This window comes from Ruditapes philippinarum, unplaced genomic scaffold (assembly GCF_026571515.1).
Source record: "Ruditapes philippinarum isolate M1 unplaced genomic scaffold, ASM2657151v2 ctg1917_1_1_1_1, whole genome shotgun sequence".
Lineage (NCBI taxonomy): Eukaryota > Metazoa > Mollusca > Bivalvia > Venerida > Veneridae > Ruditapes > Ruditapes philippinarum.
This window is the reverse complement of record NW_026857493.1, coordinates 21554-41562: the sequence shown is the minus strand read 5'-3', so window position 1 is coordinate 41562 and position 20009 is coordinate 21554. Positions and strand designations below refer to the sequence as shown.

Sequence of the window (20009 nt, the reverse complement as noted above, 5' to 3'; positions counted from 1 at the left end):
ATATTACCTGCAGTTTTGTTTTTACTTATTGAGACTCTTTTATATATATATTTTTCTCCGCGCTGTACCTAATAGTGAAAAAGAAAACAATCGTAAGAAACATGTAATTCTGTAGATTAATATTCACTAAAATAAACCTCGAATGCCCGCTTTACTAATTATGGAAGTCATGCATTACTGAGTTTCGCAATTACGGTGTATGATTCTGACAATAAAATAACAACATTTAATCTAGCTGTCCAAAGTAAAACATTAAGTACCACAAACACAACAATTAGCCAGACGAATGAAGCCTCTGAGTTTTAGCAACTGTTTAACTTTAAGCCTCTGAGTTTTAGCAACTGTTTAACTTTTATAATTGCAGACAATAATGACGACGGCTAATGAACCACCACACAAATTATCAGCTAATGTAAACTAGAACAGGTTACTTTCAATTTAGTAAGACCTATATTGTCGTGTGAATAATTCAATCATTACTTATTCAGATCGAGTACTTTTGATGCATGCATATGCATACATCAGTCGTTTGATTTTAATACAGTAAGATAAACTTATCAATTTATGTTATATAAGTATGTACCTCTCGATATTAGATGACCCTTTGCTGACCTGTCTAAACTAAGCTGGTTATACAATGAGTTGAAATTTTATAAAGGTAATATCAATCACTGTCACCATGTCGTTTGATTTTAAAGGTAAGAAGTATCTTGTAACGGGTGCTGGCCAAGGCATTGGACGTGGAATTGCAAAATCGCTTGCTGAACTTGGAGGGACTGTGTATGCACTTAGTCGATCTAAAGAACCGCTAGATAGTTTAGTAACGGAAAATCCTGCTATACATCCAATTGTTGCGGACATTGGAAACTGGGACGAAATACGGGATAAATTAGCAAATATGGAAACATTAGACGGGCTAGTTAACAACGCAGCTGTTGTTCCTGTTGAAACGTGTTCTGGATTGGATTGGAGTAGAGATTATCTCGAGAAAGCATTTAGTACGAATGTTCTTGGAGCGATCAACGTAATTCAAATTGCCGGGAAGAAAATGGTTAAAGCAAAACGACCAGGATCTATTGTGAATGTGTCAAGTGTCACCTCGCTACAGGCACTTCCGGGTAAATTGCCGTACTGTGTTTCGAAAGCTGCTCTGGATATGGTCACAAAGCAGTTTGCTGTGGAGCTTGGAAGAAGCAACATTCGGGTCAATTCCGTAAATCCTACCCTGGTTACCACACAGAAAGTGCAGAAAGGAATAGAAGCGGGCTCCCCATTCTGCAAACTTTTTACATCGAAAACGCCAATGAAGCGTGTAGCGGAAGTAAATGAAGTTGTCTCCCCTGTACTATATTTACTCAGTGACATGTCGTCAATGGTATCAGGTACGTGTCAAGTCATTGATGGGGGAGCAGTTGCGGCGTTCAGTATGATTGATTGAAATATCAGCTAATCTTAATTACGAGTGCATGATTCCAAGTCCTTGCCGGTAATATTTCATAGTAATCTATTATATCAACCGCATTGTGCATGCATAAGCTATCGTATGCGATACGAAAAACAGTTGGGGCACCCACAGCCTATGGACACATTTCTTGTTAAAAGTATCATGATGTAAGCCTCTTAATTTATGTTCTGTGTGTATTTCTATTTGTAAATCATAATAAATGATGTACAGTCATTCCACTTCACAATCTCTCTTTTCTGTCTCTTTTTAAATAATAATCTGTTCTTGAAAAAAATTGACTAACTTCTCCACATGAACAAGAGGCATTCAAAACATTTGCACGTGTAAACTACTTTTTCTATGTTCATTTCATTATCATCATCCAAGTGTTCCCCTAGATAACCTGAAACAATGGAGCATATAACTGACATTCTGCAGAAACTTAAGTTATATGAAGATTTTAAGTAATGAAATAGGCGTTTTGCTTTGCAAATTATGACTAAATTTAAGAATTTATCACAATTTTTACTGTCATCCCGTTTCTAACAAAGTACTAGTAAAGCAATGGATATTTTTTGTATATTGTTATCAATTATATACATACAATGTGTATAGTTTCTGTGGTTAACAAGATAAAGGCAGTATATTTCATCCACTTTGGCAATAGCCTTTAATTTGGTATCTTGAATACTTTCCTGGTACATATAAAAATGCTACTTTAAAGATAAACTCACCTACTTACATGGAAGACAAACAGTGTGACACTACAGTCGCCATTGTCATGCAATGCACGTTCATTATTTTTAACCAGTTAAATGTAAAATAAACCCAGATCAGCGTTCTTGAATTCTTTTATTGTTTATATATATATTTTATAATTTATGAACATTAATAACTATATTCTTAAAAGACATTCTTGGTTTTAACTGTAGCAATTCCACGAAATAAAATTCATGCAAAATTCCACATATGACTTTTGTATTGGTTACACCTATGAAGTGGAACTGAATTGACACGATACTTGGTTCCCCTACTGTTGCTTTAACAATGACACGACACTTAGTTCCTCTACTATTGTTGTAACAATTACACGAGATTAGGTTCACCAACTGTTGCTGTAACAATGACACGGGACTTGGTTCCCCTTCTGTTGTTGTAACAAAGACACAAGACTTGGTTCCCCTGCTGTTGCTGTAACAATGACACGACACTTAGTTCCCCTGCTGTTGCTGTAACAATGACACGACACTTAGTTCCCCTACTATTGTTGTAACAATTACACGAGATTAGGTTCACCAACTGTTGCTGTAACAATGACACGGGACTTGGTTCCCCTGCTGTTGCTGTAACAATGACACAATACTTAGTTCCCCTGCTGTTGCTGTAACAATGACACGACACTTAGTTCCCCTGCTGTTGCTGTAGCAATGACATACGGCACTTAGTTCCCCTGCTGTTGCTGTAACAATGACACGACACTTAGTTCCACTGCTGTTGCTGTAACAATGACACGACACTTAGTTCTCTTACTGTTGCCGTAACAATGACACGAGACTTGGTTCCCCTGCTGTTGCTGTAACAATGACACGAGACTTGGTTCCCCTTCTGTTGCTTTAACAATGACTCGAGACTTGGTTACCCTGATGTTGCTGTAACAATGACACGACACTTAGTTCTCCTTCTGTTGCTGCAACAATGACTCGAGACTTGGTTACCCTGATGTTGCTGTAACAATGACACGACACTTAGTTCCCCTGCTGTTGCTGTAACAACGACACGACGGTTAGTTCCATGTTGTTGCTGTAACAATGACACGACACTTAGTTCCCCTGTTGTTGCTGTAACAATGACACGAGACTTGGTTCCCCTGATATTGCTGTAACAATGACACGACACTTAGTTCCCCTGCTGTTGCTGTAACAACGACACGACGGTTAGTTCCCTGTTGTTGCTGTAACAATGACACGACACTTAGTTCCCCTGTTGTTGCTGTTACAATGACACGAGACTTGGTTCCCCTGACTCGAGACTTGGTTACCCTGATGTTGCTGTAACAATGACACGACACTTAGTTCCCCTTCTGTTGCTATAACAATGACTCGAGACTTGGTTACCCTGATGTTGCTGTAACAATGACACGACACTTAGTTCCCCTGCTGAAGCTGTAACAATGACACGACACTTAATTTCCCTACTGTTGCTGTAACAATGACACGACACTTAGTTCCCCTGCTGTAACAATGACACGACACTTAATTCCCCTACTGTTGCTGTAACAATGACACGACACTTAATTCCCCCACTGTTGCTGTAACAATGACACGACACTTAGTTCCCCTGCTGTTGCTGTAACAATGACACGAGACTAAGTTCCCCTACTATTGCTGATGATATGCTGATGATATGCTTCTTATATCATTTTCAGTTTATGGTTTTAAACAAATGCTTGGTATTTGTTACAAAAACTCAAAACTTTGGCGGTGTAGTTACAACGCTGATAATCCTTAATGAACAGGATACTGTAGGTTGGAACAATGGGACGTTTTATCTTGATAATAGTGTTGTAAGTGAAACTACTAGTACTTCTTATGGTCATGTAGGTGTGAAATCATTTTCTAACGAATAAAGACGCCGTTGATTGTGCTTGTAACAAGTTGAGAATGACATACATCTTCACAAGGTTTAAAGCTCATTTCTTTTAGACTTATCTATAATTCAACAGTTATTCCAAAGACTTTATATCGCTGTGAGGTATGGTCCTCACTGTCTGAAACAGATATACTATGTCTTGAGCGATCTCATCGTTGTTGTGTCAAACATATGCAATCCTTAACAATTAGAACGTCAACAAAATTTACTTTGAGTGCGTTAGATATGATATCCCTAGAGTCGTCCAAGGAACTAAGAAAGCTACAATTCATAGGTCAGCGCTTTAAATTTAATGTCTATAATTACCGAATTAATCGATTACTTTTTTGGAGGTTCATTCTACACAATAAGTTTTAAAAACTGTTCCGGTCTTCCAATGTCGTTATAAAATTACAATCATAAAAGTTAAAGTAACAGCGTTTCCGTGCCGTAAATTTAAAAAAAATCTTTTCACATATACAATGTACATATAGGGCAATAAATAAATTAAACATTGATATTACATAATGAGAACAAACAACGATTTTTTCATGTTTCATTTTTTTTTTTAATTTTGATATCCCTTTTTTTCACATTTCATAACAAAATTAACAAAGCATTTACAGTATGTACCAAATAATCAATTTAAGTAAATAAATAATAAAATGAGCCGTGTCATGACAAAACCAACATAATGGGTTTGTGACCAGCATGGATCCAGACCAGCCTGCGCATCCGCGCAGTCTGATGAGGTTCCATGCTGTTCGCTTACAAACCCTATAACGAGTAGAGAAACTGATAGCGAACATCATGGATCCTGATCAGACTGCGCGGATGTGCAGGCTGGTCTGGATCCATGCTGGTCGCAAACCCATTATGTTGGTTTTGTCGTGACGCGGCTCAAATGTTATATAAACACCTTATTACCATTAACATTACCCCACTACGTTTGAGTGCTTATACAAAAATAAAGGTATAAGCAAAAGACACTTCAAAAACCAATTACGTTTATGATAAATGAGATTGAATCCAATTAATAACCTTTTTATAGAAAGTTAAGTGACTGAAAAAAACATTTACAAATGACAGCTGATAAATATGATTTCAGAGAGATAAAATTCTAGAGCTGTATTCAGCAAGGAGAGAAAAGATGGTTTTTGTAAGTAACAAAATAAGAGTAATTTTGTAAAGGTTTTTGTGAGTAACAAAATAATTTTGTAAATCATTTGTAAAATTACCTATGAAGTTCACTATTTCAGCAAAACAAATTTAAACCATTTTCATAATACACACATGTAGTACACACTAAGATATCTCAAGAAAAATTATGCAAAACCCCGATGATGTGCATGCAGGCGACGGATGCTCCGTAGAAACTGCTCTTTGGTCAGTATGCTACAATTCAAAACATGTAAGAAAATGTAAAGATCTTATTCTTAGAACAGTTGGCCTCGGCAAATGACCCCAAACTCCACCAAAACTTAGAAGACCACTTAACCCATCAAATATGAAAGACGTCAGTCAATAAACAATGACTGTATGAGCAAAACATTTTCCAACGATAAAACATGAAAACATGTTAAATACTTACCTTCCTGTTCCGTTTTCATACCAGAAATGTTCAATTCAAATATTCTATTAATTTTTATGTCAGAAATAATCTAAATACAAAAAATGACTTCAAACATATAACTCTTAAAGTACGCCTATTGCTAAAGTTAGTCAAATGAGTACGGATGACCAACAAGAGCGTATACCGTACATAGATCAAAACTAAATTCCCTCATTTGATTATTTTGTGAGCCTTTACATATGTGTTATATAAAATTAGCACCCGCGAATATTTAATAAACCCTGACATAACCGGTAATTTTACATCTATTGCATCAATAAATAATTATAGGTGTTTTGACCCGACAAAAGAATACTAATATACAAACAACAGAAACAACAACAATAATGCTAATATTAACCCTGAACTATTCTCCTGCTACATGGCGGTCCCTACAGCCATTCTTTATAAATTGCATGGAAATCACGAACATTTAGCACAACATTTGTGATTTACGAATTATGATTCCAGAACTTCGGGATATGTTGGCATATTAACTTTCTGAAAAATATCTGTTGCTTTATAGGACGGAAAATATCCAATTTCTTTAGATTTGACATGTTGTCCTATTGAGTAACCGTTCCATAAATTTCCATGAATTTCAATCTCTTCATCTTTATTTACATGTAACTCGTTCATACCCAATGTTTGCTGCTTGAACTTTTGCTGACCAAAGTCCTTTTGATTTAATCTTTTTTGGTTAATATTTTCTATGTCTGTTTGTTTCATATCGTTCTGATATCCTGGTCTCCCTAGTCCTACTTTTGTTCTTCTTCGAGGGTATTCACTTTGATCTCTTAAACCCGGTAATTGTTTTTCGGTAAGTTCACTGTTATCGACTTTATGATCTTCAGTCATTCTCAAACGATGTCCTCTTTGTCCACCAAAATAATACACATCGTCTAAAGATTTAAATCTTTGTGAAGCGTCTCCGTGTCTTGTTTGCATCAGCTCATATGCCGCTCTACAAACCTGCAAAATCAAATCTACATGATAAGGAACGCTAAATAAAATTCACCACTTGTATACAAACACTCCTACGCATAAAAAACACACACATCTTATATCGGATACGAAGTCGTTAAAGGTTGATTTATAGAGCCGTTATACCTAAAAAATCCTGTCAATTTTGTTTCTCAAAAACTTCTTATTTCTGGTACCTGTTAAGGTTTCCAAAAAGAAATACTTATTAGTAATATTCATGAAATGTCTTTTGCTGCTTTTGGTCTGTTAGCAATTTGTATAAGTATAGTAAATTGGTATTTTGTATTTTGTATTTATATATCACCGTGTTTGCATTTTGCTACTTTTACGACACATTGAATACTGCACGTTCAGTGCTACTGCTTCAGTAGTTAATCATCTAGCACGTTCTTATTTCCATTATTAAAACATTACTTAACACATTTCTAAAAACAAAAACAAAAACAAAAATGAATTTCTGAGGCATAGTGTGCCTTTAAAGAGGTTGACCTTTCCATTGACTGTTGGTGCATTGTAAAAGGAAATATGAAAAATAGAGGATATTGAATGAGTGTAAGTTCAATACTGAATTTATTGCACGAGTTGAATAAAATTATATTATGCGAGCCTCTGGCGAGCATAATATTATTCTATTCAACGAGTGCAATTAATTCAGTAATGAAATTACACGAATTTAATATTCTATTTATCACATAACCCAAAATAAAGACCGTTAAAAGTGAAATAAGAGTCATTTTTCATTGACGCGACTAGAGTATAACGCTAACATTTAGCGCGTCTTTACACTATGTTTGTATAACGCTAATGACGTCACGTCAAAATATATGCACGGCCGTGCAATACCATATTTACGGAGTCGCAAAATCGGCACGGGTGTGTGATAAACATCTAAATTAAAGGAAAAAAAATGTTCTTCCAGTGAATGCAGACATACAAGACATGATCACAAGGTGCTTGAACACTACGTGATGTGTGTAAATTAAGATACATTGTAATCCATATACATATTCGATTTTTTTCATCATCCGTCAAAACAGGCGAGCATTACAAAACACCTAAAATTCTAAAATTTCAAATTGGATGAAACATTAAAAAAGGTATGATATCAAAGACAAAATAATCCACAAAGAATATAACCATCAAATGTATCGTAAAATTAGTTTTAAGTATTTGCATAGTTATGCTCATAAAAATCGGAATAAATTGTCTCGTTCACTGACGTTCAAACTTGATATCTCTATAACAGATCTATACACCCTTCTTAAACATGCGTTAAATATGTATTATATGAACATGAAAATATCTGCTCTAAATATATATAATCATTCATCCATAACCGACCTCGCCCACCCCATCCCTCACCCCCACTATAACAACAAAAAGTTTGGCTGAGTTTTTTCGACAACGTTTTACGTTCATAACGTGCGCAAATCGAAACTTTTCGGCACCGTTCAAGTCAAAGTCACTATAACGTCATATTCCGTTAAAAAGGCTTATCAGCGAGGTTTTACTGTACATGTATGAACTTCCAGTTCCCTTTCATAGACAGATAAACATATATCACCGTGTATATGGAATGTGCAAAGTAAACGGACGTTTAGTCGAAATTAATTAATACAATAACGCAATCTGACTTAAGTTCAGATCTACTTATTTTTTACATAATAGTCATGTAGCTGAGCTGAGTAACACTTTATTTCCTCCATATTCGGTATACCTTAGACGCTTGTGCCATTTAAAACAAATGAGGTAACTAGCGTTGCTTGGGTTTGCACATCATTCACGAATTTGGCGACACCTCGTAAAAATAGCCTCAGTCACATTTTATTTGTTACTTTTTGAATTTTATGTACAATAAAAATATTTCTTCATTTTCTTTTCGTGGTCTTGCGTTACTAGACATAAACACGGTGTAAATAAGAACATCTGTTCAAATTATTAAAGTTGAATAACGTTTAAAATGCAACCGGAACATCTCGGCTATTATGTTCTTGTCCGAAGTTTGACGGACAGGGCCGAGAAGATGTGATTGGTCTTAAATTTATATTTTTGTGCTGCTAAAGAAAAAGATGATATAATTCGTTGATTAAAATTATCGAATCCGTTATTATGTTCAAATAGTTAATATTATATCATTATAAACTACTTTCATATTTACATAATTACCAGACGCTTAAATTATAAGATTTACATAACATTAGATTTACATTAAGATCATATCATGAAAATAAAGAGTAAAAATGAATAATTTTAGCGTCTATTCTTGTACTTGTATCAAACTTTGTTACGCTTGAGTATGTAAGGACCGGAAGTTTCCTCCACGTAACTCTGTATAAGGACATCTTACTGACCAGTCATCACTGTACGGTACCCGATAAATGCCAAAACGTCGTGCGAGAACGTTACTTTCTTACGTTATCAGACAGGATTTTCTCTAAGTCGCCATTAAACCTTAACAGTACAGTGTCGATGTAACTTTTGATTTTTTAAGTGAGCGAAGAAAATCCTCTTATACTTATTAGTGTATATTTTCAACGGGATCTCACTTCTGTATAATGTATAACATAATAACATTATTTATACGCGTATTATATTTGAATGTTCATCTAAAAACACTTCAAGGCAGAGCTGTTGATCATTTAGACTTAAATTTAATGATCAAAATTTTTGCCTTGTGTCTGTGAAGAGTTATTAGTGATGATAGCGTAATGACTTCTTTAAATACATCGGTTCGTTGTTTGTAATACCATACACGCACGCACGCACGTATCAACATTTAATATGTCGAAATATTATTCAGTTTTTGTATTTGTAATGTCTCAAGTGGAAATACAATTTTTTGTCTGTTTGTAAATATAACTAAATGAAAGCTTAATGCGATATTTAGTACCTTTATTGAACTAAACATAAGAACGAAATGACTTGCAAAAATCAAATGCTAAAAAAAATAATAAAGATAAAACACGCAAAAGACAACAAAAAATAAAAAAAGAGAAATATCGAATTTTGACAACAAAATAACTACTCGCATCTTATGTTTTATATAAATATTTGTATATTTCTTTAGGTGCCACATTTGATTTTATTGATACAATCATAATACATATTTACCTGAGACGAAAATGTACAAACTATAAAATCACACAAGGACAGCATATGAATGTCTAATATTACTCCACGAAGTGAACCTTCGGAATACCTTGTCTTTAACGACGCTAACGTTGATGCATTTTTATCACCTATAAATATATACTGCGGATATCTGAAAAGACAACAATATAGTTTGAAAAATACTTGATTGCTTTTAATCGTATCTTCAACGTTTAGGTTTAGCATTTACTATAAGCATATATAATTCTACTTAGCCTTCATTTTGGCACTATACGATTTTAAACGGGTTTCAAGTTTAAAATTTGAAAATTTTGTGCCTTTTCATTTTCAAAAGAAAGAATATTAGATGAAAAAGGATATAAGCTAACCTATGCTATCTGTTAGTTTTTAAGGCAACAAGTGTAAACACTAGCTAAATACAACTAATTTATTGAATTTATACTTGTTTATAGTTTTTTGTACAGTTAACTTTTTTGTTACGGAAAAAACCATAACAAACAGCAACAAGAAACAAAGAAACAAGACCCCCACACCAAACAAACAAACACAAAACAACAACAACTGTAGGCGTGTTGCTTCGGGTTACACCCACATATGAAATTATAGCGGACCTCGGAGGTCTTTAATTCATTTACACAGAAAAATAAATATGATAGGTAAATTCATACAAAAATATCTTACTTTTCAGATGCTTCTGTAAATACACTTGGATCATCGGTAGCCATGTAGACTCTCCGCCAGATTAATGGTTTTCTCTTCTCATATATTTCAAACCATTCATTCACATGTTCCATATACTCCTCTAATGTATGAAATTGTGCCTCACTATCTACTTTGTCTGTTCTACGTATCTGCACCCTTGAAGAAAAGTAATAAACACAAATGTAAAATAAAAACGTAATTGCCTCCACGCTATGTAATGTGCTACAGGGCATATATACTTATTTTGACATATCTGGAATCCCGTAATTTAGAAACGTTATAAAAATTATATTTAGTAACTTTATTTTTAATTAATAACAAAATAATGTGCCGGCGTCGAAAGAATTTATGAGTGATAATGCAATTTTCAAATAATTTTCTTTTTTTTCTCGCTTCTGTATAATGTATTTTAAAGTATTAATACACGAATTTGTTTCATTCTGCACTCCGATCAAAACGAAAATATCGAACACAAATGAGAAATACGATAAAATGACTCCCGTACCACAAGAGCATGATATTCAACCAATAAACATATATAGTACAATATGTAAATATATATGAGCCGCGTCATGACAAAACCAACATAATGGGTTTGCAACCAGCATGGATCCAGACCATCCTGCGCATCCCCGCAGTCTGATCAGGATCCATGCTGTTCGCTATCAGTTTCTCTACTTGCTATAGGGTTTGTGAACGAACAGCATGGATCCTGATCAGACTGCGCGGATGCGCAGGCTGGTCTGGATCCATGCTGGTCGCAAACCCATTATGTTGGTTTTGTCGTGACACGGCTCATATGGTGTATAAAGTTCACGTTAATTCTTATTTCTTTGACTACATTTATAATTTATTGACAAATGTATTGACAAACCGTTTAATGTATCACATGCGGTTTTCGAGAACGCACTGCGCCGACTTGACACGTTACAATGCTTGATTTCGACTATTTATGGCGGCAAACAGTCGCGTAGTTCATAAAAGATGTATTCTCATTTAAAGAATGAACAGCATTAAACAGGAAAAGCCGGGACATAAATGCAATTTAAACGAGTAAGAATTACATAAAAAAATTACCCGACTATGGGATATTTTAACTCTAACTCCTTTTTGCGCATGTTGAGATATTCCTCTAAATCCGGGTTTGGCCTTAATGCATATTTCACAATTTGTCCGATCCACCACACGGCCGGGTCACCATGGAAATGCAATATTCTCTCGACAAGGTCACTTGGTACAGCAAGAGGGGCATATCGTGGAGGTCTGGTCATAAACTCAAATCCGGGGAGGTAAACCACAGGGGCTTTCTCAACTTCTGGGTCGTCTTAAAGAAAACAAATATTGATAATACACCAGATTTATAACGATATATACAATGCATTTAAATATTGACATATACAGGGGGGGGGGGGGGCTATAAATGACACTTCTGTGATCGGAAAGATACTATTTGAAAAGTTCATGAATTTTGTGGTATATATCAATAATTTTTTGCAAAACTAAATAACTATGTCATTGTTATGTTCATGTACACGGCGGTTTTGATAATTTTATAAAGCATAGATATAATCTGCTAGAACAAGCAAACATGTTTGATGTAAAAACTATAAATACATCATCTTGAACAAAAATTGCCCATTACAGTGTTGGGTTGACTGAACAACAACAGTTCACAAGGATCTAGTCTATGTATCTGCCAAATATAACCGTAAATTACCACGCTTTATAGCACCGACATAAGCAGGAAAGACTTGACTTTGGCTACCTGACGGACTGAAAACAACAACAACAACACAACAAAACATCAGTGGAAACTTACCTTCCCAGGTTACATTGGGAGACTGCGTTATCGAGCAGTTATTTCCTATTGGTAAGAACGTGGTTGCCCAACCTTTACTTGCGTACCACCAACCTTCTGATTGTAATACAAGTGTTCTGTGTGTCGCATACGCCATGATGAGACAATAGGCAACACGGTGTAATTGACAACCAAAACCGCACTGGTTTTGCAATTTACACGAGAGCTTTTTCACATTTTCACATTCTTTGGGGTTCTGTAATCAAACCAAAAATAAAGTTTCAAATTTTCACATTCCTTAGGGTTCTGTTATCAAACAAAAAAATAATGTTTCGCATTTTAACTACAAACCACTTTGTTATATTTTCGCCTGACTCCCCGCAGAGTGAAAGTACGACAAAGTGGTCACATTGTATTTTCGTGATGTCGTTTTGCGCCCCGCGGAGCTAAACCAACCAGCCATACCTTTACAGCATCACGAACCATTATTTTTAAATAAAAAATTCAAAAGTTTACATTGTGAAATCTGATTGAAAAGAATTTTGAAGAGGAACTAAATCTAGACAGAAGAATTTCAACTCACACCTGTAAATATTCCAGTCTTCTTTGAACAAGATTTCCCAGCTTCTCTGATTCTCTCCTTCGCCATTCATCGTGGCCGTCGGCCGTGTTTGTAAGTTTATACATATTATTCTTAAATGTTCTGAAATGTTAAAAGACATTTTAAAAAGCTAGCTTGAAATAATAAGAATAATCAATTTCTCAATTTTGCGACAGCTAATTCAAATCGTTTTGATTCTAAATTTCAAATGTGTTGCAGATACAAGAGGAAAGGAATTGATGCATACACAAAAGAAAAGCAAACAAGAATAAGAGCATTAACCATGATTACCTTTGAAATCCACGACTTTCGTTCGCTAAATTTTTGATTTCTTTGCTTTGAACAATGTCAGAAGATAGTTTGAGGACACTTTGCAGTTTAGTGATAATATAACGTAAGAACTCAACCGTGCTTCTTTCAACCTCTCGCCGTGCTATCTCCTCGTCCATGCTGGGAACATTCTCTTTCGCTGAAGAAACAATACATTAAACGCACATTATTTTGCGTAACTTATTTGTTTTGTTTACCTAAACAGTCATGCCATGCGTACATATGACTGAAATGTTTATTGTTTGTGTGCAAATCTAAATAGCACAACCGCTACACTTTAAATGCAAATTCAAAGAAATTATCTATTAAATGATATTTACATAGAAAAGTTGTTATCAGGTTGAAGTTGTTATTTCTATCATTTTGAACAGGTACACTATATTGTTACTTTAATTATCACAACATTCTTGTACAAAATACAATGAACTAACATTACCTTGTCTTTCTTGTTTTCTCTCAAATACTTGCACTGTGCTTTTTCTAAAACATTTTTCCTTTCATTAATGTTATGTATTCTGATATGAATCAGACATTCTTACATTAAAACAAACAATTTACTGATATTCGTGTTACATTAAACCTTAATATAGGACTTAGTTTTCTGATATTCTTGTTACTGTTGTACTTACAATTTTCTGACATTCTTGTTACGGTAGAACTTACATTTTTCTGACATTCTTGTTATAAGAGCACTTACGTATTTCTGACATTCTTTTATAAGAGCACTTACATTTTTCTGACATTCTTGTTACGGAGGTACTTACATTTTTCTGACATTCTTGTAACGGTGGTACTTACATTTTTCTGACATTCTTGTTACTGTGGAACTTACAATTTTCTGACATTCTTGTTACGGTGGAACTTACATTTTTCTGACATTCTTGTTATGGGAGCACTTACGTTTTTCTGACATTCTTGTAATGAGAGCACTTACATATTTCTGACATTCTTTTATGAGAGCACTTACATTTTTCTGACATTCTTGTTACGGTGGTACTTACATTTTTCTGACATTCTTGAACCGGTGGTACCTACATTTTTCTGACATTCTTGTTACTGTGGTACTTACAATTTTCTGACATTCTTGTTACGGTGGAACTAACATTTTTCTGACATTCTTGTTATGAGAGCACTTACATATTTCTGACATTCTTTTATGAGAGCACTAACGTTTTTCTGAATTCTTGTTACGGTAGTACTTACATTTTTCTGACATTCTTGTTTTGAGAGCACTTACATTTTTCTGACATTCTTGTTATGAAAACACTAACGTTTTTCTGAATTCTTGTTACGGTAGTACTTACAATTTTCTGACATTCTTTTTATGAGAGCACTTACATTTTTTGACATTTTTGTTATGAGAGCACTAACGTTTTTCTGACATTCTTGTTATGAGAGCACTAACGTTAACGTTTTTCTGACATTCTTGTTACGGTAATACTTACATTTTTCTGACATTTTTGTTATGAGAGCACCTACATTTTTCTGACATTCTTGTTACGGTATAACTTACGTTTTTCTGACATTCTTGTTACGGTAGTACTAACATTTTTCTGACATTCTTGTTACGGTGGTACTTATATTTTACAGACATTCTTGTTACGATAGTACTAACATTTTAAGATTTAGATTTGCATAATGTACACACATGGTAGTATAACACATGGAGTAAGACATAACATAACACAAACATGAGCACAAAAACCATGACATGCATACTAACACCAGGGATAACACAAAAAGGGTAAACCTTTATTTCCAATGAGGTCCCTGATATTCTTGTTTCGATAATAACAGCATTGTACTGATATTATTGTTATTTTTATGAAAGAATTGATGTATAAACTTACATTTTGCCGACATTCTTTGATACGCTTCTGTAGCTTTCATCAGGTACGATTTCAATTTCTTTATTTCTGTGTCACAAGCATTTAATTTACTCCTGCATGTATAAAATGTATGATGGTCTTATCATTTTTACTTTAATACCCAGCACAAGTTGGCTTCAATGTTTTTGACATTATTTGTTCTCTGCCACTGTTAAATTAAATGAGTTATGTGTGGAAATGGCAAATAGGAATTAGCGCCTTAAACGAAAATGAATATTTGTCTTCGTATTTAAGGTGCTAGGGTGAACTTCGCATATACTCAAATATTGACCTGGACATGCACTGGTGAATCAACTTTAAATCGCTAAATATAATATAAATAATAATACAAATATCATAAATACCGAGTTAGATATCACAATGTACATGTTTCAAACATTTGACAGCGTTATACTATTCTGATTCTCTACCTTTTACCAGTTTACAAACAATATAATACGTCGTATATTTCATCTTTTATTTTCTTTAAGAATAAAGGTCTGGTCATTTTTCATTAACTTCATGAACACAAAAGGATTAAAAGATAGTATGACAGCTTATGTATAAATCGCATAGTTTACAATGTACTACATGAAGTTTTTTTAAAATATATCCTACGTATTTTTTACATCTAGACATAGTATAAATATAGTTCGCGTTTCTGATAGCAGCCGATAAGATCATGGTCGCTGGATTTTATTTTTTACTTGCACCTTACTGCTGTTGGTTCGACTGTTCATGTCCTGGCCCTGTGTTCACAAAGTAAAGATCAGGACCCTGGTTATATTTTGATCGCTTTAAGAAACTTAACTTGATTGATTATATGAGTTAAAAATAAAACGGTAGTAAATAAAATATATAAAAAATGCTGATTTGCAAAGAAACAAACACATTTTGGGATAAGATAGTATTGATTCTAAATCCACGAGAATTAGAAATTGGGATGTTTTTAGTTTTGAATTTTGATTCTGATCCTGAAATCTTAGTGAACGAGTCGGGTCAAATCCTTTATTCGCCGTCTTAAAAACAGTTAAATTACATCAAGCATACCCTGAAAAACTTGTTTTACATACGTGCCATAAAATGCTTGTTTTATTTGTATTTAAAAACACATTAAAACTCAATAAAATATAAACAGATAAATATACTGTATACAATAAAGTATAAAAGTAAACCCTGAAAAGAAATCATATAAATAAATGGGACAAATTGAAATTAGCGTATTAATGTATTTGAGTGAGATGAAACGTGGTTAACTGTCACTACCAGTCAATTATCACCAAATCACGATAAAATCTCGAATATATTTTCACATATACATCTTAATTGAGCCGATTATTTCACCAGTCGTCTTGACGACAGAGTACGAGGGTTCCATCAAGAAGAAAGTCCCCGTCAAGATTTCATTGTACGATACTGAGTATAGCTAAATGTTAATTTTAGCAAAATAAGATTATAAATGGAATAAAATCAAATCAGATCGCGCTATGCATTCGTGGCTAAGCCATTATATTTTTGTGGGTAGTGGTATATTATGATAAATTGCAATAGAAGACGAAGTTCAAACTGAGTTTTTTTGCTATTATCTAACGATTTCCCGTAGCTTATGTAGCCCCATTAGTTTATCAGATTATACACTGCATGGGTGGTTGAATATAAGAATTGGACTTGCTTAAAATGAGAATATTATCATACAGTTGTATTTGAACGATCACTTCTAAAATATTGGTTTTTCAATATTAATATTACAAATGAGGTTTACACCCCAATATACATGTATATATCAAAATGATAACAAAGTGCCGGTACAAGAAATAATAACTGACAAATAATTTACAAAACACAAACACACGTGTATACTTTTTTATTCATGCATTTATTTATTTATTACATTTGTGTTTTTTTTTTAATAATTTATCATTGGATATATTATAAGTTTTTCGCCAATTTAAACTGTAATAGTAAATAAAACCCTCTTTGAAATACTCGGTGCTCAACAATTTGACGTTATAATTTACGCTTTCAACAGTAAATTTAAAATCTTTTCACAATGAATCACGTTTGAATAAATTAAATTGAGCCCTTCAATATGCATTTTTTTATTTTAAAATGGCTGTACTTTATAAAGAAAAAAACATTTTTAAAGAAATAACTAACGAAGTGGTTGTTGTCTGAATGAGCTTCAAGGCCCATTATGCCTCAGAAATTATTTTATTTATGTTACACAAAAGCTTCTTTGTTCGGTTAGTTATTTATTTTCCAAAAAACACTAATTGTCCAATTACCTAAACCATTCTAACTTCTTTTGCTTTTCGCTGGTTAGTAAAGATATAGTGATTTAGTATTTTGTATGGATGTCAAAATACTACTTTGTTTACATTTTGCTAATTTCATGACAAATAATAAATATTCAGTGCTACTTTCCTAGTTTGATAAACATATTCCTTGCTCAAACCATGAATATTAAATTGTTATAAAACTCATGTTTCCCTTTTCTAAAACAGAAAAAATGTTTATTTGTTCCCGAAACATTTAATAAAGAATGGAAATCTATTGCAGGGTCGTGAAAATTCGAAATACAATGCATGTTTTATATAAAGTACGAGTACAACTTCAAGTAACTGTTTATTCTTTTTCTTATATAACCTTTAAAGCTATTTATGTACTCTATAAAAATGAGAAACTATTTGATATATTTATCATGAATAAAAACCCTAGCGATAAGAAAAACAAACTATAACACAACAATAATAACAATCATTGTGATATATCAAATCCCTTTAAATTATTAATAAAATGGCATGCATTCATATACCCAGGATGAGTGTTAATTTATTTGTTTCTATTGTGGTCTAGGATGTGTATGACACGTCCTGGCAAGGAAAAATACTATTGTATTGTTAAACATGGTAAATGTATCAGAAAATGGAAACAATTATCATTGATTGAATGAATTAAAGTTGTTCACATTATATTTAACGTTTCGCGATAACGAAACTTATATATTTATATGATGAAAATAGAGAGAAGAGAATAATATACGACGAGAAATATTTCTTTATATATAATTTTTCTGTTCTATTTTCTTTTTTTTTAACATCGGACTGTATTAATTTGTTGACTTTCCAGTTTTACTGATAGAGGGAGAGACCGTGTATCATTTCGTTCATTGCTGACCTGTGTAGAACCACCAACTGTTAATCATATCCCAAGATGTCCCTGGGGAGCGTTGTGTCAATAAAGACAACGTGCATACCATCTGAATTCTTACAAATTATCCGAATCAATAATGACGAAAACTATTTCATCAAAATCACAAAATTATCTTGTAGTTTTATGAAAAAATATTTTTACAAAGAGTTGAATATGTAATGAGTAATATGGAAAAAAGGCACAGGAATCCATATCTTTTAATTCTATAGAAATGTTTAACTTAACAACTGAAGACAGTGGCGTTGAACGTGCAGTTATGTGTCAGAAAGGTAAAATAGTACTTTGCTTCCTTACAAAATACATATTCATAATAATTATACTAATTGTCAAGAGAGCAAAAGATAGTTCATTTATGTGGCAAATGAGTATTTGTATAGAAACTGTAACAATATACCAAAATAAAAATGTTTTTGATTGATAATAATTAAAGCATTTCGGAGGCAAAATCGGCGTTTAAATAACATCTATAAAATACAAAGTTTCACTAGCAAGAATTAAACTTACTCTGTCTCGGCGACTAGAGAAATCAAAGCCGAATTCTGGTCCTGTAAAATCTGTAAGTTAGACATAGCACGATGTAATGCTCGTTCTGTACTTTGTCGAGAATCCTTATTATCCTCAATAAATATGTAAAACATCACTAGCAAAATTAGGAGCATGAACACTGGTAAAATATTTCTAAATTCCATAATTAGAACACTTTATTTTGTTATTTTCATATTAAAATTGTATAGTCTAATTCATAGTCATGTTTTTACAGCCAAATGTATTTAAACAGTAAAAATTTTTACATCAAGTTCGACCCAGTAGGCCGTGTATTATTATTACATATAAATGCGAACATAATGAGCTCTTTTCACTAATATTAATGGTATACATCAATACATTAAACACAGCTTATGTGCATGTAAGCTGAGTAAACGCCCAAGATAGAAGATGAGATACCAGGCCGCAGCTTTTGAAAAGGATGTTTTATGTTTCGACACTTTAACGACAACACGGGCGAGAAATAAAGACAAATTTAAATCAGCTAGCTTTTAACTTTTGAAAAGTAGGGTGATCTTAAATTATCCGTGTAGATAAGACTTACAATTATGCTTCAAATGATGAATGTGTTTTTATTTATAATAAAATATAACTACCCCATTTACTACATAACATACATTTTCGCTTCATGTCGTCTATTATAAAGACAAGCGAATCTTGTATAGGATATTCTCTTTAAAAATAAAAAACATCAAAATACGATTTTATAATGGTTTTCACTTCAATAAACAAAGTAAGCTGTAACCTAGTTTAATAAAATGAGCATCGCTTTAGCACCGCAAAGGCGGTACAATATGTGCTCGAAAGAAAAAAATGTTTGCGTCATTAAAATTAAGAAAAGACCATTCATGAAACTAACCCGAAAAACAGTTTATCTAACTATTCGTATTTAATTCTAATGAACCCCAGGGTGTTTTCGACCCTAGATGCATGATTCATAAAATTTTGTAGAGGTCTACTAGGTATTGCTACATGCCAAAAGCTCAAGAGCTAAGTTTTCACAAAAAAGTTTGTTTTTTTCCATTACAAAGCAAGTGACCCCTTTGGGCCTGGCCACTCTTGACCTCAGGGTCATGATTAATATAACTTTTATTGAAGACTCCAAATTGATGCTCCATGCCAATTTGGATTTAAAGTTTAGGAGTAAAAGGACATATTTTTTATCAGTTGTC

The 20009-nt window shown here is 33.4% G+C and overlaps 2 protein-coding genes across 2 annotated transcripts; one reads left to right on the top strand and one right to left on the bottom strand.

Moving 5' to 3' along the window:
* The first annotated feature begins 593 nt into the window (after positions 1–593).
* LOC132749931 (L-xylulose reductase-like) lies at positions 594–2410 on the top strand. The gene has a single exon (XM_060739874.1). It carries the CDS (start codon positions 680–682, stop codon positions 1436–1438), a length of 759 nt encoding a protein of 252 aa, XP_060595857.1. The 5' UTR covers positions 594–679; the 3' UTR covers positions 1439–2410.
* Positions 2411–4626: 2216 nt separating this feature from the next.
* On the bottom strand, positions 4627–19721 carry LOC132749934 (alpha-(1,6)-fucosyltransferase-like). Its single transcript, XM_060739877.1, has 9 exons — positions 18796–19721; positions 15061–15152; positions 13172–13349; positions 12865–12982; positions 12301–12535; positions 11559–11805; positions 10461–10637; positions 9780–9930; positions 4627–6656 (listed from the first exon to the last, which is right to left on the bottom strand). Exons 1-9 carry the CDS (start codon positions 18978–18980, stop codon positions 6144–6146), a joined length of 1896 nt encoding a protein of 631 aa, XP_060595860.1. The 5' UTR covers positions 18981–19721; the 3' UTR covers positions 4627–6143.
* Between the last annotated feature and the right edge of the window lie 288 nt (positions 19722–20009).

What these genes read in the sequence shown, in the direction of transcription:
- LOC132749934 (XM_060739877.1), bottom strand. Translation starts at nt 18,980, where the DNA reads ATGGAATTTAGAAATATTTTACCAGTGTTCATGCTCCTAATTTTGCTA. An exon ending in TCTCTAGTCGCCGAGACAGA is followed by an intron (nt 15,153 to 18,795) that starts GTAAGTTTAATT and finishes TTATACATGCAG; the next exon opens with GAGTAAATTAAATGCTTGTG. An exon ending in TTAAAATATCCCATAGTCGG is followed by an intron (nt 10,638 to 11,558) that starts GTAATTTTTTTA and finishes CTTTTCTTCAAG; the next exon opens with GGTGCAGATACGTAGAACAG.
- LOC132749931 (XM_060739874.1), top strand. Translation starts at nt 680, where the DNA reads ATGTCGTTTGATTTTAAAGGTAAGAAGTATCTTGTAACGGGTGCTGGC.